Source organism: Nymphalis io, chromosome 9, assembly GCF_905147045.1.
Source record: "Nymphalis io chromosome 9, ilAglIoxx1.1, whole genome shotgun sequence".
In the NCBI taxonomy this organism is placed as follows: domain Eukaryota; kingdom Metazoa; phylum Arthropoda; class Insecta; order Lepidoptera; family Nymphalidae; genus Nymphalis; species Nymphalis io.
The window spans coordinates 13,672,897-13,696,917 of record NC_065896.1 but is presented as its reverse complement, the minus strand read 5'-3'; the positions used below and the strand labels follow the sequence as shown (position 1 = coordinate 13,696,917).

The following is a 24,021-nucleotide window of genomic DNA, read 5'->3' as shown; positions in this document are numbered from 1 at the left end:
CGACAATTCTGTAATACCTTTAGACACATTTTTATCTGCTAATAAAAATATAGGTTTTTGGGATCATTTTTAAAAACAAAAATATGCTATGACCTACGTGTGTGTATAATGTGCACTTATATATTTTAAAGATCGTTAACGATCTGCTTCGCGTTTTGAACATTGAAAACAATTTTACTGTAATCTAATAACGATCAAAATTCATTTTTGTTCATTATTAGATTACGTATAAGATCGTATAGCTCAGTATGGTGAAATTGTGATTTTATAGAAAACCTATATGCAACTTATGGTTAATTATTCTATTAACCATTTCGAAATACATCGTAAATTGAGAAGCGATCGTCAATATTTATTTAATTTTAATTGAAACATTTCAGTTTCACTGGTGGTAAAGCTTTGTGCAAGCTTGTCTGGGTAGGTACCACCCACTCATCAGATACTCTACCGCAAAACAGCAGTACTTGGTATTGTTATGTTCCGGTTTGAAGGGTGAGTGAGCCAATGTAATTACAGGCACAAGGGACATAACATCTTAGTTCCTAAGGATGGTGGCGCATTGATGATGTAAGCGATGGTTACCATTTCTTACAATGCCAATGTCTAAGCGCGTTGGTGACCACTTACCTGATGGTGGCCCATATGCTCATCTGCCTTCCTATTCTATAAAAATAGTTTGTACAATATTCTAAAATCTATTTAATTTTGCATATACTTTAAAATAGGAATGGCCGGGACGTTACAGTTACAGCATGTGAATGTCCCACTGCTGGGCTAAGGCCTCCTCTCCCTTTTTGAGGAGAAGGTATGGAGCTTATTCCACCAGGCTGTTCCAATTCGGGTTGGTGGAATACACATATGGCATAATTTCAGTGAAATTAGACACATGCAGTTTTCCTCACCATGTTTTACTTCACCGAATAGCACGAGATGAATTATAATCATAAATTAAGCACATGAAAATTCAGTGGTGCTTGCCCGGATTTGATACCACGATCATCGGTTAAGATTCACGGGACGTTACATAAATTCTATTGATTATTTAAACGACTATTCCAATATAAGTCTCGACTGCATAGAATCGGATTTTTCAATGTATATGGTTTACAACAGGACCCAAAAATCTCTGTTCCTAAAGGAAAAAACGCTTTAATTTATTTAACGCTTTTAAAAAGTAACGCTTGTATGCAAAAGGTTATTATATATTTATTTAGTTTATGCATCACAGAACACCTTGGGCATGAAACGATCGCCTCCTGGCTAATTCTTTTTATGCAGAAAATTTGTAAATAATTTGTAAAAAAATTTTTGTTTAAGTATTATATGTATATAATAAATGTAACCTTGTAAAATGACAATTAAATCATGTTTTTCCTATGCAAATGAAGTGTATTTAGATTTAAAAACTTAACTATTTACTTTAAGCAAACTTTCTATTATAAATTTTTTGTCAAGTTGACATTATCAATTTTTTCGCCACTGGCTTTAATAAATTTTGTTGCTCTAATATAACGAATTTCATTAAAAACCCCATTGAGTTATTTTTCTCTTGTTAGTTTATTTTCTGTAACTATTTATATCGGTACAATTAAAAGTAGTTGGAAGCGGCAATAGTGAGTGTAATCAAAGCACAGTATTATTATACAGCAGCTTAAATTTTCTCATAAATTAAGTTGATTTCCTTGGTAAGTATTTACTGTTCAAAGTAGAGAGAAAACATTAAACTAAATGCAATTTGCAATTTAAAACAAAGTAAATTACTTAGAAAATAAACAAATTTATATATCCGCCTGTATGTACCTACTGACCTAATATCTTAAAGGCGACGCGTATTTTGTGCCCAAAACAATACGATCCGATCACGACACGACTTACAGTAATTAAAAAACCTTATCCAAATCTTTATTTATGTATTTACAAACGGGAACCTTACGTAACCAGTTTGTCAAACAGATACACGGCCATTGGCTATTGGCTATTAATCCTCAGCGCTTAGTGCAGTTAGAGGCCAGTTTTGCTGACATTCCGTAAGATCTAACGACCTAAACTACCGTTATACTTGTAACTTCTCCATGTGTATGTAACTATGTATGTTAATATATAGAGCCTGAAAAAAGTTCTGATGAGATTTATTTTCAAATTTTATTTTTCGTATCCAGTAACAACATATAATTCTATAGGATTCCTCTCTTCTTAAGAATAAGGTTAAGACTTCACAGATGTTGCAGAATTTTCCATTCCCCTTACTCCCATAATGCCGATGACGGCAATTCTGAGACGACGGGATAAAGATTAGGCGCAGGATTTTAGGTACATATTGACTCAAACCGGGGTTTGAACCTAGGGCCTCGGGATCGGCGGCCTTATAAGTTATCTACAAGACCAACGAGGCAAGCGATATTATAATAATAAAGAAGACATTAAGAGTGCTTCCACGCATCAATTGGTCGTCGCGAAATTCAGCACACGGATGTTTTTAGTCACTGAGACGGAAATGGTCTGTTTTTATGTCGATCATACCAGTAACATGGTCTCAACGGAGCGAAGCCGATGACAATAGATTTATTATTTTAACTAACTGTTCGCGCGACGCTACCCGCCATAAACGTTACTTTACTGCTCACCCTCTGTGGGCTTAGCGTTATGTTAAATAAGATACCTTTTTTAAAAATAATAATATTTTTTATAGAATAATTCTTATATTATTAAAGTAATTATTAATATATTTTTTTTAAAAGAATTACTAATATTCATATTTTCCCCTCAATTAACCGTCCAGCTTTCAATTAAGTGTTAAGATTATGAACGACAATAGCTCAAAGACTCAGAATCGAACCTGCAACTTTTACATTGCGAGGCAGCCCACACCATTGCACTATTGACGCTTTTATTCTCGATAAACTAACGTTATATTTATTTTCAAATCAAACTTCTAGTTCCTGAGATCAGACTTAAACAAACAGACTCTACGGTATTTTATATATTGGTATAGATAGATATACGATATAAATGAAACTGAACTAAAATGTTAAGTGAATCTTGACGTCCACTGACAGCCATTAAAATTGAAATATTAATCATATAAAAATAAAATATCTTATTATTTATATATTTAGATTCACAATTATTTACATAGTCTATAATCTTAGTTATAGTGTATCATTTACTTTAATGTTAACTTCGCAAACTAAAACTCAAAATAATACAGAATCTCTTATGCTTAATCATTTCCAGGTGGTATATAAATTTTTTATAGATACTTTACTACTAACAGAATGGAGAGCCATCTTCACCCTTGAGTGCCGTAAAGCTTACGATGCTTATGCACTAATCTGAAACATATCTAAAGCACTCATTATTAATGGTTGCGATTAACCCGTACAGTGGAAGGAAACCTATCCACCAGTTGTCACCGTTGTTGGCCTGACTGCCAGTCTACCTGTGTGTCTTGTAGTGCAATGCGGTACTCTGGCTCCAAAACAAATGGGATAATGGCAAGATGATAACGATGGTACAGAATAATAAGGGAAAAAAATAAAATGTAACAACAGCCTGAACGCGGGCCAAAGCTGATTACACCGCGTTGCTGTTTGCATACTCACTTGCTAGAATTTCGTCCGAGACAGATTTTCTCGCGACGCTATCCTTAATCGCTGAACACGAAATGAATTATAAATACGAACTGAGCACACGAAAAGTCCGTGTTCGCAGGGATTTATTTAATCGATCCATGACTATACGTGTTCCTGGCCATCTTGGATTATAATTTAAAATAATTATGTTTTTTATTCATAACTTAATTTTAAGCTTTGAACTCACGTTATTATGCCACAAATATATTTTTTACTTACCTCTATCTATTGAACCCTTTATATTATGAGAAAACAAAAATACATACAGACAAATGGTGTGGTCTGCATTCATCCATTGAATGGGCGGTGAGAGCGGAAGCAAGATCCTTGTATATTATATACAAAGCCGGCGTATTGTCGAATACTATTGTAGTCACAAGCTTTTAAACTGCTTTAAGCGTCCACTGAGGTTTGCCGTGACGACATATTCATTATACAGGATATCTGTTCTAAATTATATAAAGGTATAGCTCTGATGAGGTCATCGACTTCAAATTGAGAATCCATAGAGACGACATTTTCTATTTATACTTCATGCATTATTCTTTGTAATCGAATCCTTACAAGCATTTATTATACAATGACCATTTGACCTCAATGCGATATAATACACAAATATCAGTTTTTCCTAAAATATAAAAAAAAACTTAATTTCATTAGAAACATGCAAACACTTAAACACTCATAGATGGCTAGGACCTCGCAACTCTCAATCTTTGCATGTATAATTTATATTATTACTAAAAGCTATTAGGTAATTGGTTGACTTAACTTTCAAGTATCAGTAAGCCTAGATACTTAAAATATTTGTCACACTATCAACAATATAGAATTAAATTTAAATAAGTATTACGAAGAACAAAGTGATAATCGATTTCAACGTAAAATTCGTATGTTAATTCTATATAATTTTCAAATTACTTTAATTTTTTTATACAAGTGTACAATTACCAAAGCTAAGTCATGAACAAATATTTTACAAAAGTCTCAATTTAAAGTGCACAAATTTATAACTACATTTATTTGAAAAATGAAATGAATATTGTTAAAGAGTAAATTACCTTCAAAAGGTTCCGATGGGTAATTGATTAAGTAAAAATAAAATTGGAAATTAAAACGCGCTTTGTAGTTTAAGTGACGTTTATTCTAAACTAACCACAAAATTACACTAAAGTCGAGTCGCAACCTGTTTGTTATGTGAATACAAAAACGGACACAATAAGTCCCACAAAAGTATATCGTATATTACAAGTAATCAGAGCCAAACTACGTGCAAACTGCATATACATACATACATCAACACATAGCTATGCGTGTACGAGCTTTTAAGGCTCCGAATATTTTATCCCTTTCACACTCATTGTTAAATACATGCCGTCTCACTTTCTCGTAAGAGCGCCAGCTACCGGCCGGTCCGAGAACCTAATGACAGTTGCCCACACGCATGTCTTTGTATTGTATTCGCCAGTGCTTATTATACTTGTATTCGGTAAATTTGTATAAAATTTAATATTTCGTTGGGATTTAGTATTTGTTTAATATACGTTTTGTGTCCGTAGTGAGTGTGTGTGTGATATAAATATGTGTTTGTGTCAGTAAATGAATGTTCGCGGTATTGACTTGACTGGTTTGTTGACTTGGAGTCCGAAGAACAGAATCAAGATAAAGCTAAAACGTATGTCACTTTGTTTTGACTAACATTAACAAACAAGACTCATAAATCTTAACTTTACAATTTATATTTTCTTAAATACAGGTTACGTTAAAAAATATTTATTTTAAAAACGAAAAAGATGTCTTTTTTCTCAATATATTTAATCTATTGAAAAATAATAATGTTATTTTAAAATTAAAATTCATATTATTATTGTAATTAAATAATAAAATCAAAAAGATAATTAAATTAAATTTTCCAATAATTAAAAATAAATTTCTGTTTACGATTAACTTGAATAAACAATGTTTTAAAATTCTAAATAGTCTAACATCACAGTCGCGTTTATGGAAATACTAAATTACGTAAAGGTCACCTAATTATTATTCATCTTAAGCATTGACTGTCATTTATAAAACTTAATTAACTTTTTAATTATAGTAGACATTTTGTTATTTATAATTAATAATTTTGCAAGAGCTACAAATTAATTTAGTAGATTGGTTTTGATAGCGTCGAATAACGAGAAATTTGTAGGTATTCGCCGCTATCAAAATATATAATTATCATTAATAAGGTACATAATAAGTTCATTATATTGAATACATAATATGTAAGGTCGAAATTCCAAAATTCATATAATACCTAGATCTAAGACCATAATTACAATCATGCCGAATTCGATAAGGCTTGTTATCATGTAAATAGCAAAAATATAATCGTATGCATAATCAAATTTATGTACAAAATCATAAAAAACTAAATTACAATTGTATACAATCATAATTTCTTACAACATAAGCATCATTATAAATAAATAAACTAAACTTATATTCATCATATTTATAATTTAAAAGTAAATAAGAAGCTCAAATAGTTAGTTTTTAAAATGATTTTTATTTCAGACTAAGGGAATTTGATATTTAGATTTTTCACATTTTTATGCTCATCTTTGGCGCCGTATCCGCTGAATATTTTATTGAATATATTCATAAAATGAATAAACAAAATAAGCTATTCCGGTGTATTCAACGCTTATGTCTTAATACTTACTATAAATAACGAGTGTGTTCAAAATTTGCGTATTTTTTTTTGCACATAACGGTACGCTACCTTTCAAATTAAATTTATTTTTGTCACCTCCTTTTGTTATAAAATATGTTTTTGTATACAAAACAAAGCCCGTCATTTTTCCATATTCTGGTATTCATGTGATATACATAGATAGAAAAGATAACGTTTAACTTTTCAAACTTTCAAAGAAATCTATTTTACGGTGTACAAGTGTGAAGCACCATACATATAAATACATTAATGTCTATTGTTTTATCCCATTATCCATTGTTTTGTTACAAAAAACGTTAAAACATTATTATTTATGAGGAAAGCGTATCGAAGTTACAACTAGAAATTACTCATAAAGTGTATGTACCCGTAAATCGTAATTTTCATTTAAAGTTGGAAAATATTTAATTTTCATCTGACTAATATTTATTTATTCACTGTGTAACAGTACACACTGTGTACAGTGTAAAATAACAGCGCTTTGTATATCGATTTGAAAAGTGAGTCAGACAGTGGAGTTACAGTCGCAATCATCTTAGTTCCCATAGCTGGTCCCGTATTTACTGCATAAATAATGCTTAGTATTTCTAGAGGCTAGATTTTACAGTCACTAGAACACGTGAATTATAACCGATAATTGCGGGTTCAAACCTGGATGATATGGTCGGATGATAATTCTACCACTTGTATCCATTCATTCCTACAATTTCAAATGAATGGTTGATTAAACTCCAAAGGCTTCCTCGCGAGCTGAAAAGGCCAATGTCATTAGACGACTATCACAAATCATTTAGTCATCTGCATTCTTAAAAATTAAAAAATATCTCTAAAAATAGAAATTCGACGCAAATGCTATAACCCAGCGACGTACCGTTAATGGAAATTATTTTTATATTCAATTTAATGTCTAAGAGTTGGAATACCATAAATGTATTTATTTAATTTTTTCCTATAGTTTTTACTTTGATTACGTAGACAGGTATCTAAACAAAGAGTTTTTATTTGCAGGAAACTTTTTTATGGAAAACAATAAGATATATACATTACTAAGTTTAAAATTCGTATCTGTTATTCGGTTTAGTAATGTTATTGTAATAAAGTTATTCTTAAGTATTGTTGTTATAGTGATTACATGTTGATTGCAGTGAATTGTGTAAAATTATACTGATACTAATAAAGCAAATTGAAAACGAGGAAAAAGATACATATGACCGAAACGACAGAACAAAAGCAATAGTTGTGTAATTTTGTGTGTGTAAAATCGTGATTTTTAAACAATAGTAAATTGACTTAAAATATTTAAAAAAATCGCCAATAAACCCTCTAAATAAATGTTATTATGGTATTAAGTTTGAACATTTTACCGCAACAGTCTCGTAAGTTGATCTAACTGAATTTAATTTAGTAGTTCACTCAATAATATATATATTTTTTCTGCTTAAATGTTACAACTTCATATGCATGTATTAAAAAGTCTAAATATATACTCTAACGCTTGTAATAAAAAGCAATCGTACAAAAAAAATTGCATTGATTTCACAAATTAATGTTGTCATAATAATAATTTGTTTAAAATATACAACCAAAAAACACAAAATATTTTTTTTCTGTATATTTTGAGATTGCGAATACTGGTTGATCGATTGGGCGTCAAGTTCTACTTCCATTTGTGTGCCACGTACAGTGGCATAAAATTGATTGTTGTCTATAAAGTAGCAACGATTTTATAGGAGCTTAAGATTTTGCTTCCGAAGAGGCTTACATCTAGTCCTGGACGAACACGAGCGAGGGCGATGATCAGATATTAATGATACATTTGATGATTTAAATCGTGCGATGTTTTTTTGTTTAATTTAAATTTATGTCATTGGAACACACTTTCAAAGACACCGACTCATAACTAGTTTGGAGCTATTTTGCATAAAATATCCTTCACTTGGTAATTTCACAGTTATTTGAGATATTTTTTCCCTGCTGGTCGAATACACCGCGGTCAATGCCGTGGAAACGAGTTACATAACTTACAGATTATATTTAAAATTCAAATATTATATATCCATATGGAAATCGCAAGTCGAGCGAGACAGATTTATTCCAGATTATTTTTATGAATAAACCAAGTAATTACTAGATGAATTACGAGTACGAGAAACTGATCAGCTTTAATATTTGTTAATATTGAATAAGAATAATGTGTCAAAACAACGAATTATAGTAATAATACAGTTTGGACACATCCAGACAACAGCAGAACAGTTACAGTGAAATACAACAAGATGTTACCAAAGGCGGTCTTGTCGCTAAGAAGCGATCTCCTCCAGACAAACTTTGGGTCGGTTGTCTGGAAGAGATCGAATGTCAGAGAGAGGAATGGTCTAGTGACTGCGATAGGTGTACAAGTTTTATGAGATATAATATATGTATACAGGCATTTGCTTATAACTAATTATATATCGACTTTTATTCAATTTCATCGAAATACGAAAAACTAGAAAAAGCATTTGAGCATATATTGCATAGAGAACTTTTAAAACTTCTCATTATCGATAAAGGTCAAGATTAAATGCTAACATTAAAAAAGCCCTGAATACTGTGTTCCGTGAAAAGGTTCAGATAAAGGCTTAAAGTCTTATATTGCGGTTAACGTATTGCAATATTGATAATCTCGGCTCACACATTTTTATTTATTGATCATGTCAAATCAATTATCCACACCATAAAACCCTGTTGCGTTTAAAAGTATGCAAATTGTACGTACAATATTTAAAAGCAATACATATTGCAATGCGTATTATAATATTAATAAAATGGTATTCGTCGGTGTGCCTAGGTTGATATTTTGCCAACGATCCGTCGCGTCTGCCGTTGACACCGCGTCCTGCATTATAATCACGTGGACACATTCCTCATCCTCACACCTTATCTATTCACAGAACTTATCTAAAAAAATATTGCGTTTAGCATATTTCAAATGAGTACTCGGCTGTCTCGTCGATGAAATGTATTTGATATCATATTTAGTATATATATATACTAAATATTACTTTAAGAAATGTTACTTTACGTGTCAAAGTTCGAAAATAATCTTCCTACTTTGTATAAATTCAGCTCTACATATTTAAGCAATTAGGCTATATTTTAGTCTATTACTTCACATAATATAACCTATAAAGCACTTGTTACATTTATAACTTGACTCCCTCGTTGGTCTAGTGGCTTGATGTAAGGCCGCAGACCCGTAGGTCCTGGGATCAATTCCAGGTCAGGCCAACAAAAAAAATATTTTTTATTTTTTCTGTCAGAAAATTCTCAGTAGCAGCCTGGAGTCTGGAAGTTGGAAGTGTGAACACTCCCGTGCCTCGGAAAGTACTTAAAGCTGTGGGTCCTGAATATTATAAAGCTATCTCCATATAAATAATGCTGTAAAAAAAGTTTGTGTCACCATATTATTTGACGTTGATGTTACCGTGACGTCAGAGACAACCATTGTGTATATTAAATCACAAGGAGGCAACAAACTATAAACAATATTGAGTTACAAAAATATTGTCTAATATGGCATTCAAAGCTGAAATATTAGTCGGTAACAGAAAACCAACTTCAAGGCTGGGAATCTGTAACAGAAGGTATCTGTTACAAACATGAGCACAAAAAAATTATTGTGTTTTATTATACGTGTACATATAACATAATGTCACTCTCAGTGAGCGATCGAGTTCAAAAAGGAAAGAGTAACATTGAATTTTCAACGTATTTACCGCGTGATGTACAGCTGATACGTATCTGAAAATGATCACGGATCCGTGTAGAGATTGTTGGGTTCGTCCATTGCTGGGTTTTAAGTGGGTCAGAATCCCACATTTAAGGGCCAAGGATATTTTTTTAAAAGATTTGAAATGAACACTGGAAGGGACGAATGACAAATTATGAGAAGAGTTTTAAATAGATAGCGCCACTCGCATCAGTGACGAGTTGAGAGCACCACTGAGCCACAAGTGGAGCACGATACCGGATGAGCAGCGGATGCATATATTAAAGCTATCCCTGTGCAAGTCCTCCAATTTGAGGACATCAGGTCGCGGGGATTTCGGTGAGTTAAAGGTTCAAGAGCTCAGATATCTTTCGAAGATTTCCCCTGCGTGAAAAAACGGTAAATTATAGATGGCTTTACAAATGTCTGATATTGTCTAGATTTTTTGTTGCCAACTATTCGTATAAATATAAAGTAATGAATATTTAAAGTTGTAAAATGTACAAAATTTCAACACATTATATACGAACATACAGGTTAAAGTAAACATAAAGTGTATTCTGCTTGTGATTTTTATATCTTGTCTATCTCTGACAATATTAGTCTTGAGATGTTTACTTAATGAATCAATACTAAACTATCTGACACAGTTACATAGATTAATATTTTGTGTCAAACTCGCCGCCGTAATCACGAATTTTCAAGCAAATATCAAGTTAAGCTCGATATTCGCCGAAGCAAAAATATAAATGTTCCGGAAATAAGCAATCAGGTATCGTAATGTATGGGAAGAATTTAAAAATAAAACTTATATTTTGAATATAATAGAAAAATACATATTAATAGAAAAATTTGTTAACAATAGAAATAGGCTAAGACGACATTTAAAAATTATGTTCAACTTTTATAAATTAGGTATTATCCAAACTACGAAACCGTTTTATTTAAAGTGAAAAGAAAATGAAGTTACTTAATCCGTTGAAATAATATCGAATATATTTTTAACAATAATTGTTTACTTGTTGAAATATCAGAATAAATAAAACATACGAGAAACATTCTCTTTTGATTCTTAAAAATTTTCCAATGTTATTAAAAATTAATGGCAGAACATTATTGAGATCTATTGTGACATTCCATTCAAATTCGAATGAGAATTTAATAAAATTCCATTCATTCATTATTATTGCCCTTTTATTGACCTTGTTCAGTACAACAATAGCAATTTTTGAATTTGATTTAATTTTTCAAGTAGATATATTTTCTTCTCGTTAATTATATAACAAAATAAGTCTCAAGTCTCTCTTTTTATGTAACCAATAAATGAAATATAACATATCTATGTCCTATCCAGGTCTGTAAGGCTATTCTGTAGGAGCAAACTCGAAACTCACCGCAGAAAGCAGTCGGGAAATGCTAGAAAGTGATACGCGACATTGACCATAATAATTATAACATTTCAAGAACACACGCATCAAAATTCTATAGCTATATAAGTCGGTTGTCAACATTTTACGAGTGAGTAATGGAGTTAATTTTTACAGAATCTCACAGGTTTAAAGTGAAACCAACGAGTTTACTTGTTTTTTTACTATGGACTAATTGCTTAGCCCGTACTTGCGACGTTAACCCTACCCCTTATCAATATTATAATCGATAGACGTTGAACCAAATCACATTTGACATCGCTGTATAAGTTGGAATTGGTCGCTTTCTCCGCTTGATGGGATTTTCGGGTCAACTAACGGACGCGAAACTTGCTCGCGTACGAATATACATGACACGTACAATGGTGCATTATTATGACGTGACATAATAAATGCAATGGGTAGGGACACCGACGAGAGTTACGAAGTCAGAAAAATACTAATTATAAATCAGGAAAATTAACGAATTTATTCCAGGTTTTTATATTATATATCATTGTCGTCGTTGTGTTGTTTAATATTAATTCATCATTATTCATATAGGTATCCTATCTGTTTGTGGGCGGTGTAATGTTAAACCGATTGGAAGGGATTTGGTAGACTTCGGTGACTTGGTTTCCCGCTACCATATCACTCAGAAGTTAGAACGATGTATGAATGAAAAAATCTTAAATCAAAATATACTTTATTCATCATTTTACAAGATAAATTAAATGTAAAGCTACCGACGGTACGATAATGTAACGAGATGAATTATGTATAGAAATAAAACTTCTTTGTCTTTTTAGATATCATATTGCGCCGTTATATATTTAATATACCAATTGTAATTAATAATTCTCGGATATATGATGTCGGTATTTCACAAATCCGATTATTATGACCGAATTTCGCTCATGTCGCCCAATCTCAAATATACTATATTATGCACTCTTAATTCACTACTAGAGATACATAGTCCGATGGGACCGCTAACCAACTCCTGCAGCGCCTTTGTTCCCTGTTTCGAGAAAACTTTCGAGAGTAAAGATCGTTTTGTGCTAAATATTGTAATAAAACTAACAACTATTCATGACAGCACATCTTGGGAATAAAAGTCAAGTCTATTAGGTATATATAGGTATTTCTTACCAAAAATAATAATCAATTGCAATTCTTCTATTAATATATATTTAATAAAGATTTTTACTATTGAATAATATTATAAACATTAACGGTTTATTTTGTAGAAATGCAACGAAAACGTCATTTCTAAATAACAATTAAAACACGTCTAACATTTACCAGACCATTAAAATTAGTCACACTTCAGATTGACCGACGAGTGAAAGGTATGAATGTTAAAAGTGCAATCCTGGCAATTTCCCTCAAGTTCCGCATATTCAATATTTTTGATATATATTTAAATGATGTTTTTGCTAGTTTGCTTACAACATTATACGAATCAATGATCAATATGGTTGAGAGTCAAATAATGTAACTTAAGGTCCCACTTCTGGGAATAAGAGGTAGGGATGTAGCATATTCCACTATGTTGCTTTAGTGCGAGCTAGTGGATAGATACAATTGTATTTTTATCCGACTTATGCAGGTTTCATTTATTGGTGACAAGAGGGATTATAAACAGATTAAAACTCAGTGGTTAAGTGCAGCTTTCACGAATTTGAACCCATGACCCATTGTTCTTCGCGTTCTATAGAGATACTAAAATAAAATGTGAAAATATGTCAATAACGCGTACGGTCCGAACGACTACGGGCGTTAAGGCAGGTATTATGATAAACATTAGTCATTTTTAGTGGGTCGTTAAAATTAGTAGAGTATAGATACGGCTATCGAAATCCTTTAACCTCATTAGGATTGCTCCGAAGAGCATTGAACTCGTTGTTTACAAATTTTAACAACAAATATATTTACTCATGTATATAACTTAACGCCCGTGTTTTAGGTAACAGCCGTTTGATATAGATATAAAATGAAACACTAAAGGACAACAAAAGGGAAAACAAAAATATGTTTCCTTCTCCGTCCATGGAAATTAAATACTAATTAAACTCGTATAAAACTAATTGAACTATTTCGTGAGCTGTCAGCGCGCAAACAACAATTAAATTGTTTGCACAAAATTATAACTATTATTTGATTGCTTTGTGTGTTTGTGTTTATAACTCATCGAATGTGAAGATTTTTAAATAACACGTTCTATTTAAGAGATTATTGCGAAGGTTTACGGGCGGCCTGCCGACGTGAAAGTCGCAAGTTCATTCCTGATCCTTAGAGTTATTGTCGTCCGCACTTGAGTTTTTTTAATTGGATACTTCAATAAAATATCAGTAATTTCTTAAAAATATTGTTATTAAAAAAACACCTCGTCTCTATTAAACAGTCTACCGTAGATTCGGATTTGTTTAAAATTATTAAATAGTTCTGTAACGTTAACCATAGCTGTTGTTATTATTATCTTATTATTAAATCTTATTTATCTTATTTATCTTAGTCTTATTATTAAATTTATCTTACAACGCCGAACCACTTAATATTATGTCGTTTTAGACTAGTGCCCCGTCTCAAAAGTATATGAGTGTCATGAACTCAAGGGGGCCCACTAAGGACTTCTTGTAAGATGCATTTACTTAAACATTCCCGACAGGGCTGGCCGTCAAACTACAAATTACTTCCATGCAGTTCACATACTAACTCTAATTTAGTGGAATAAGCGCAGGCGAATAAAAAGTTTTTTAATTCACAACTACAATAATCTTTCTCCTTTGTGAGATTGATTGATTCGTTGATGAAATCCAATCTGCAGGAACGGCAAAGATGTCGACATAATTGGTAATATATAATACTAGGTGAAGTCGTGACTCGGATTGAACCCAGAACCTTGGGATCAGCAGCCTAATAAGTTGACTAGACCAACAAGGATGTAAAGTTTTATAAGTAATAATCGGATAATATCTCATCTAATATTATTAAGATAAATAATATGTTTGAATACTCTCAAGATCTGTCAGTTAAATTTGACAAGAACATTTAACGTTATACAGCCCATTTATTGAAAAATATATTTATATGTTATATAACATCACTTCACTTCACGTAGATCAATGCCCATAGGGGAAGAGCTATGACAGCTATTATATTTAACGCGGACGAAATCGCGCGATGCAGCTAATTTGAATATCATTATTCTTATTCTATTTCAATGTCAGTAGCTGACACGTAAGCTGACAGGTGGCATGATATTCTATACGATAACAAAACGCCATTTAAACAATTATTGAACAAAGGAAATTATTTAAATTTATTATAAATTAATATCATAGTGTTATAATAATTAGATTCAATGATTTAGATAAAGATACTAAAAAATAGTCGATATTTTATAAAACAATATCGCATTAATCGAAATTATTTTTCAAATCAGAAAATACTCGAAGCTTTCGCGATATTGTATATTTTATTTCTTTATTATACAGTATATTTATCATTTTCGAATTTTAACCGTGATTACAATCATTGTGTGTAGTTCTTAAAAACCCCATACCGATTTTTTCTCTGAAATCTAGAAAGAAATACTACTTTATCCTAACCTTTTTTCATTTGTCTATGGGTCGTCGTTGTTGTGACTTGCATGGATGGTATACTAATACAAGTGGTTGCACCTGTCGTGGTTCCAAGCTGGCCGCGCACAAAATTTAATTGTGAACGATTACATCTATCTATTATAACTACATTCTTAATATTCGCACTTTTCTTATCAAAATCGACCAACCTTGTAAGAGCTTGAATTAAGGGTATTTTTGGTCGTGAAATAAGTTCTAAAATTTCTCATTAGAAAGACAGGAGGTCTGAGCCCAGCAAGGGGAGAAATACAGCCTATTTATCAATCTCCCGCCGTTGATTTACTCGGTGTATTTTTTATAAACTTTTTGTTCTAGGTTTAATTTTATAAACGGCTTTACTTATATTTTTGTTATGGTGATTAGTTAATTAATGTTGTCTTTTTTTCAAATGTTAAATCAGTGTTTAACGCAGCAGCCGCTAAATAACGTTTATAAATAAGGCCGCAATATATTCCTTTTCTAAATATATTTTTATCAACATGATAATGACATGATGGCGCTGCTGTAATCCCGTAGATTTTAATGTTTATTTTACGATACTTATTCTATTTTTTCTCTATACTAAAGTATATCCCTATTAAAACTACTAAAACATATTTTCAGTGTCTTTTTCTAATAGCAAAAATGTATAAGTTCAATACTAATTTCAGCTTATATTCATTATTCGAATATTTTACCACTACATGTTCCGATGCTTGTGATTCACCGATGATCGTGGGTTCAAACCTGGGCAAGCACCACTGAATTTTCATGTGCTTGTGATTATAATTCATCTCGTGCTTGATGGTGAAGGAAAACGTCGTGAGGAAACCTGCATGTGTCTAATTTCACTGAAATTCTAACACATGTATATTCCACCAACCGCATTGGAGCAGCGTGGTGGAATAAGCTCCAAACCTTCTCCTCAAAAAGGGAGAGGAGGTCTTAGCCCAGCTCTTAGCAGTGGGGCATTCGCAGGCTGTTATAGTTAGAGTACTACATGTTCACTTCGTAATTAGGGTACACCGTGCACTTGTGTTTAAGCTTATAAGATAGTTTAATGTTCGATATTATTATCAAACGTGAGAAATTATAGAAAACCACATTCCCAAACAGAAACAGGTGATGTGAACCCCCTTGTCTAACATGGTTCGATGCACAAAATGACATACGGCATGACATGACAGAAGCGCCACATATGGCCTGTTATTAAAGTTTAAATTTATGTACTTTTGGTTGTCCTAAATAAATAAAGTTACACGAATATAATTAAAGATATCATTTTAAAGCTTTTATTTTATAGATGTATTAAAATGAGACATATTTAGTGCACCAAATCGACTCGTTGCGACTTAAATTGGTCAAATTAATCCAATAATAGTTATGAAATAACTTATAAAATTGTATTTAATATTGAAACTTTATACATTTATATAAAGCAAGCCTCCTTCGAGAGCCATTCTAATTCTAATATAAATAAAAACAAACAAAATCTTTAACAGATGAGTCTGTTGTCTATGATATAAGTCTACTATCAGTATAAAACGTAAAGTGTCAGCGAGTTCCAGCACCATTTCACCTTGGCTTCGTACTTTCTACATATCGAGAGTACCTTCAGCATTATGAGGGTGGTGATAAAAGGCGAAATGGGCATAGTTCCAAACAAGACACGAGCTTAGAGCGCTGGAATAGTTCGTACATTGTGATGAGGCCGAAAGGGATCTGTATTGCGATTATAATCGTTCAAGTTTTTGAAGTTTCGGGCATCTTTTGTATGTTAAAGCACACGTTTTATTATAAATATTCATATTAAGGGTTGGGTTACTTGGTTTAACCCAAGAGAAGTCTCAGGTCCCGCGCCTGAACTCTCCGATGGTATCCCACCGGACTACATAAGTGTCTTACTTATATAAAGTTTAACGGCACTACGATTTGCGGTCTCAAGTCCTTATTCATCCTACGATTTAATCAAAATAAATAAAATCAAAATACTATTTTCATTAAAATATACTTTAAAGAGTAATTAAGTTTAAAATCCGCATTCCAATTGGTTGCGATAATAATAAAGTTAGGAAATTTTGTTAACACTAATATTCAGTACAATATGGATTTGTGTGAACTATTCAATAAAACATAACATAGAACAGTAACTGTCAGAAAATTTCCTACGGCTCGTGAAGGGTCCGCAAGCTTAATCCTCTGCTGTCAAGTTTGAAGCTTAACTTACCATGCTGCTACCACCAAACCAGCCTGGGGTTGTGGTATGTGGTATTTAATGAAACACATGCTGATTTCTTTACCGCCAAATACGAGTTGAGTTATGTCAGAGGTGTCGTATAATTAAGCACGAGAAAGTTTTTAATGCTTACCTCAGATTCGAACCGGCCATCTTTAATCGAGATCGTTTAGAAAATTATCGATAAAATTATTAAATTATTAAATTTGAGGTTTTGTTTTAGACTCTAATTAATTTTGATAGTTAATATGATATATTATATAAATTCATAGATTATTCGAGAGTAGTAACTTAGATGATATATCCTAACCAACTTGCAAAATACGGCTTAAACATACTGTAGAGTCTACTTGAACGTATCTTTCTAAATTAACTTCGTGGAATCGCGTAGGGAACGCCGCTTAATGTATGTGCTTAGTATGTCCTAATTTTAATCTTCATCTCACATTTCATTGTGATATATTCAGAGATAGAATTGTGATAAGCTACCAAACAAACGAAAAGACTATCAATGTTATAATGTTAGTCTGGTAATTAATTTATCAATTACCAATCACAAAAAGTTAACAATTAATTAGTAGTAACTTAATCAATAGTCGCCAATAATTCAATGATAATGAATAGAAATCCGATTTGCAGTTTGTTTGAAAAGGCTACGTTTAAGCGCGCAGTGGTCTCGCTAACGAACCGAATCGGACCACGCGGACGACATAATATAAATAACAAGTCACTACAGTTATTCTCCGTTCAATTGCTGAATCTGGAAATTATTACATTTGCTTCGGAATTAAGTTACAAATAATAGAAAATAATATAATTTATATTTTAGTAGTCACCCTTCTGATCTGGCGGGAGTATGACTAAGGTTTATCTTAATAGTATCGTAACAGCCTGTGAATGTCCCACTGCCGGCCTAAAGGCTTCCTCTCCCTTTTTTGAGTAGAAGATTTGGAACATATTCCACCGTACCGTACCGTAACAGCCTGTGAATGTCCCACTGCTGGGCTAAAGGCCTCCTCTCCTCTTTTTGAGGAGAAGCTTTGGAGCTTATTACACCACGCTGCTCCAATGCGGGTTGGTGGAATACACATGTAGCAGAATTTCAGTGAAATTAGACACATGCAGGTTTCCTCACGATGTTTTCCTTCACCGTAAAGCACGAGATGAATAATAATCACAAATTAAGCTCATAAAAATTCAGTGGTGCCTGCCCGGGTTTGAACCCACGATCATCGGTTAAGATTCACGCGTTATTACCACTGGGCCATCTCGGCTGACTAAGGATTAAACCAGAGATACATTTCAAATATCAAACATATTAATATAATCGGTATATCACGAAGTAATATCTCTTGTACCTACCCAATTAACCAGTATGTAATACATTTCACCTCGTCGGTGTACGGTGTCGGTGTGTGAGGGACGAGGGAAAACAGCTATATTTATTTTTTATTGTAATTTACAACAGTTAAATTAAATTATTATACAACTTTTTAAACTCCGACGCAAAAAGGGGTGTTATATGATTGTAACGTATGTTGAATGTGAGAACTTATGTATCTGTGTGTCAGTCTGTGCCATCGTAGCTCTTAAACAGATTAACCGATTTCGATTGCATGACACCTTGTTAATGAAACGATTGCCTCCGTTTTAAATAAAAATATAAGTATTGAAAAAATACCGCTAATAAAATAAAACATTTATTTCCCTTATCCTTCTCAGATCTGAAGTATTTCTTTTCCAATCTGTAGTGGTAGGGTTATAACTATCAATAAACAAGTGTAATGCTTCTTTATTGAATAAAGACTTTTGACTTTGACTATTTACTTAAAGACCTAAAGAGAAAATGGGCCCGAAACTTCCATTGCCTAGGGACGTCTACATTGCTTAATCCAGTTAAGTTTCGTTAGATAATAAACTACATGTCAAAAACAAGACTTGAAGTAAAGCTATTTAAAGATATAAATTTATAAGTGTAGTTCACAGTGAAGCCAGTAATAATGTATTTTAAGCATACTTTACATGTATTATATGAATTTAAATAAAAATTAAACTCAATTTTTATATGTAATGTAAATATATATTTTTTATATGTACTTTTTATATGTAAATGCACTTACCTGCTCTTACAAAAATTCTTTTACTAAAGGTTGTCTGTGAGTGATCGCTATAAGCGATAAGGTGCGCCTTTGCGCACCATTTTTATTTTTCTTTGATTTTTCTCATCTTATTTATATGTTGTGCAACAAGTGTTAAATAAAATAAAAAAATAAATAAATATATGCAGCAAAATAGAGTAATTTCTATTTATAGCAAAATAGAGTAATCTCTGATAGTTAATAGAATTGTAACAATCCGATTTGAATAATTCGTTCAAAAAAGGGTATTGGCAATATAATTTTACACCAACACTCTTAAGAAAAGCAGTGCATTATGTAAGAATTCAATTCATACCTCACTCGTAAAATGTTGTAAACAGTCTTAGGGCGATACGCTATTTTGATGTGTGTTTTTTATATTATAGGAAGGCGGACGAGCATATAGGCCACCTGATGGTAAGTGGTCACCAACGCCCATAAGATATTAGCATTGTAAGAAATGCTAACTATCGCCAATGCGCCACCAACCTAGGCAACTAAGATTTTATGTCCCTTGTGCCTATAATTACACTGGCTCACTCGCCCTACAAACCGAAACACCACAATACCAAGTACTGCTGTTTTGCGGTAGAATAGCTGATGAATGGGCGGTACTTACCCAGACGAGCTTGCACATAGCCCTACCATCAATAAATCCTTTAAGTGGTTGAATTCATATGATAAACTAATTTCGCCCACGTTTTAGGAGAGGAAGCAGGTCTTAGGTAAAAAAAATATGCATGGAGCCTATGAGTTATGCCTAGGAGTTCGAGTTTACTTTATACCAAATTTTATCAAAATCGTTTCGGAGGCTTAGCCGCGAAGGTGTAATAGACCTACAGAGTAGCAGAGGGCACTGCTAGTATTAGATGCTTTTCAATGTTATCAAAGAACTTATTATTTTTATTTTATTATATTATCAACAGGCTACTTCATTGTTATAAAAAATAGTAATTTATCTCAATCTAGTTCAAGATATGATGTTGATAATGTAAAGGTGCGTTTCCGCTGAGACACTTCGAAATGTCTGTGTTTGCAACTGGTTGCAATTCTCTTGGTTCCTTGGTTAAAGTTTGATGTTTACCTCCCAAAACGGAAACACGATTTTTGACCTAAACCAATGATGTGTGATAACACTTTTGCGAGCTATTAATTCTGATGGAACCTTCACCAAAAAAAAAAACTTTCTATTTTTGTCCTTTAATACAAACGTTTTATGAAGACCCTTGTAGTTTCACTTGGTGGTAAGGCTCCATGTAAGCTCATCTTTTTTCTATCGCCAAACAGCAAAACTTAATATTGTTGTATTCTAGTTTGAAGGATAAGTGAGCCAGTGAAACTAAAGTCACAAGGGATATAACATCTTTGTTCCGAAGGCGCCATTTCTAACAGTGCCAGTGTTAATTACGTTGGTGACCACTTACCAGGCCACAGGTGGCCTGTTCGCCCGTCCTCCTATTTCTGCTATTATAAAACTTTTATCTCTATTGCATTTTGATTATTTGATTTCCCTTATTCCATTTACCCACCCACGACAACTCCGCGTACCCTCCGACCAACTCCCTTCATCTCCCTCCATAACGCTTTTATTAGTAACATTACTATTTTATTACAAGGATTTGAAAACATTTCCGTTTAACAGTAAATGTAATTACGCTCTTCGTTTTTAAGAAATAATATTCACAAACGAGAAAATGTTTCGAGAAGAATCTTCGTTTTGCGAAAGTACTGTTGATTAACAAGATAAAATTATCATCTGAAAATGGTTTGTTGTTGAAAGTACGAATAATACGTGATAATGATAGAAAAGCAGGTACCGCTGCGACGGCGTATTTGCGATAATTCTTAAATGTGATATCTTCTTAAGACGCGCCGAGTCATAAAGATAAAATCCCCAAACTGACAATTAATTGAGAGAAAATCGTAAACAATCTTAATTACGTGACAAATACAGTTTCTGTCATTGTTATGTACTTATAATTATAAAACGAGCGCAACAGTTCCCATTGAAGGAATTAAGAAAGCTGACTTGTAAAAAAATTTGTAGAATTCAAATATTTTTTTAGTTATTCAAGGTAATTAAATGCTAGGAGGGATCGCGCAGTGTAAAGGCTTCACAATGTTGTCAAAACAATGTTGATGTTGCCTTTACAGCTTGACCATCACTTCGATATATTTTACGAAATTGTTGTTGTCGTACAGTTTCTGAAACACATTGTGGTTTGCTATTACTTCTCAACACAAATGTGCGATCTGATGACCGCCACACACTAGAACCGAAATATTAAGTACTTATTACATAGTTAACGTACCGTCTAGTATTAACGTAACGTACAGTCACAGACTACCTAACCCTACCGTACTGACTGTCAGTACGGTAGGGTTAGGTAGCCATAAAAGTCTATAAATGTACAAAATGAATTAAGTAATGCTACCTTATAAAAATTAGATATTTTTAATCTTTTATTTCGCTAAAGCCACGTGCGGGTCGTTGATATATTATGTTTCAGAGAATTTATTACAACGGAAGACCTAAACACAAAGGACCAAATTGCGTAATCGTAACTCACTACCCTAGGCCTACTGTATTGTTCCAACAATGAAACACAATTGCCACATAACATTAGCAATTTCACCGAGGTAAATTGCTGTGCAAATTGCCGCGTGTTTGATAACGTGACGATTTTTAGAGATAAAACCTCATAAGATTCGAATAAATATCCTCACAACGTTTGCCGCTGAATATTGAACCTTCACAATACTAGTCTATTATTTTCAATTAACCGAAATTCATTTCTTGAACTCAAGATTTGTTATCCAATAACTAATAATGTCTTCCAGACCAATTTCGTCCACGGCGGCCAATCTCAAGAGAGACTAGATAACTGCTCAGGAGATATTATAGTGCACCTGTGTGTGCGCAAACACAGGTGCACTCTCTATTCCCTAACTCTCATAATCTGATGGGACGGCAATCCGACACGACCGGAAAGGACCGCAGGACCAACGGCTTTACGTGCTTTCCGAGGCACGGAAGTGTATACACTTCCAACTTCCAGACTCCAAGCTGCTACTGAGACCTAGGAATTGAACCCAGGACCTCCGGATCTGCGGCCTTACATCCAGCTACTAGACCAACGAGGCAGTCAATCCGATAACTATTTCCCTTTCTTATTATAAATGTAAAAGTACGTTTATTTATTTGTTTTTTACGCTTTTACGTCTTGATAATTCAACTGATCATTATGAAATTTTACAAACACGTTGTTAGGGGTACAGAAAAGGACAAAGTGTACCTAACCCTCCCCCTCGCCGCGGGTGGAATTATTATATTATTATTATTATTTCGTATAACAGCAGAGTAAGTTTAAGAGTCAACCATTTCAACCCAAGCAAGCTGCATTGACCCATACACTGTAAAGGTAAAGGCGAGCGAACTATGACGAATATATTTTATAATAGCACTTTGTTTTATATGTAACATTATATACGATGAAACACTACTAACCTTGTTGTGACATTTAAAGTATACATTGTTCCACATTAAATATGCAACTATGATTCCGGATTAGTGTTCCTTAAACTTCTTATTCTTCCCCGCTTTCTTGTGTATCTTTCGACTAGTGTGTCGAAAATTTGAACCAGATACAATCATTTTAAAATTCACATGCGCACATTTCCCATCTGTATGAGATAGGTCGATGAAGGATCCCAAATGATATACGTTATCTGGCACTGTGACATATTCGAGTCGGCTGAGAGTGGCCGTCTTCCTTAAAACCTGTATAATACATTCTGTAATTATAAAGGTGATAAGAAATGTGGATATAAAATGAACGCACAAAGACGCATATAGTTAAAATATTTTCATTTTACTGTTGCGGTACAAATAGCTTGGAGTACGTCACTTCATTGTGTTGAGGCGACAGTGAAAGCAACGCGAAAGAAGTGAAAATTATGTTATACATCGAAAACCAAAATCACATTATATAATTAGTTAGTATATAGTATTTTTTTATAGTTATAAAGGAATAGGCGTTTGTCTTCCATCTCTCCTGATGGAAAGTGTTGATGAAGACGAAGGTGGTACACGCCCATCCAAGAATTTAGTCCATTTAACGATATTTGATATGATAGCATACATGTACATAACTAACTTGCAACAATTAGTGGGTTTTAATTGGGGTTTATACGTTGAAGTTCAAACTTTAAGATGTCGAAGAGATGCAATCAGTTTAATTATAAATATTTGAAAGATTTTGTTTTTGCGAGGGTAACATTTTTCTTCAAAAATGCTTGATATATTTGAATTTTTTTTTTATAGAATAAGAAGGCGGACGAGCATTTGGGCCACCTGATGGTAAGTGGTCACCAACGCCCGTAGACATTGGCATTGTAATAAACGTTAACCATCGCTTACATCACCAATGCGCCACCAACCTTGGGAACTAAGATGTCATGTCCCTTGTGCCTGTAATTACACTGGCTCACTCACCCTTCAAACCGGAACACA

General features: G+C 33.0%; 1 protein-coding gene across 2 annotated transcripts in view; it reads left to right on the top strand.

Moving 5' to 3' along the window:
• The window catches only part of LOC126770698 (uncharacterized), a 234,614-nt gene that overhangs the window by 176,130 nt on the left and 34,463 nt on the right, over positions 1-24,021 (top strand). The window contains exon 1 of one of the 2 annotated variants that reach the window (XM_050490202.1): positions 5,118-5,307. The exons of the other annotated variant lie outside the window; for it this stretch is intronic. Within the exon in view, the coding sequence (XP_050346159.1) occupies positions 5,232-5,307 (76 nt within the window). The 5' untranslated portion in view covers positions 5,118-5,231. Of the gene's footprint in view, positions 1-5,117; positions 5,308-24,021 lie in introns of those variants that run through there. 2 annotated transcript variants of the gene reach the window in all.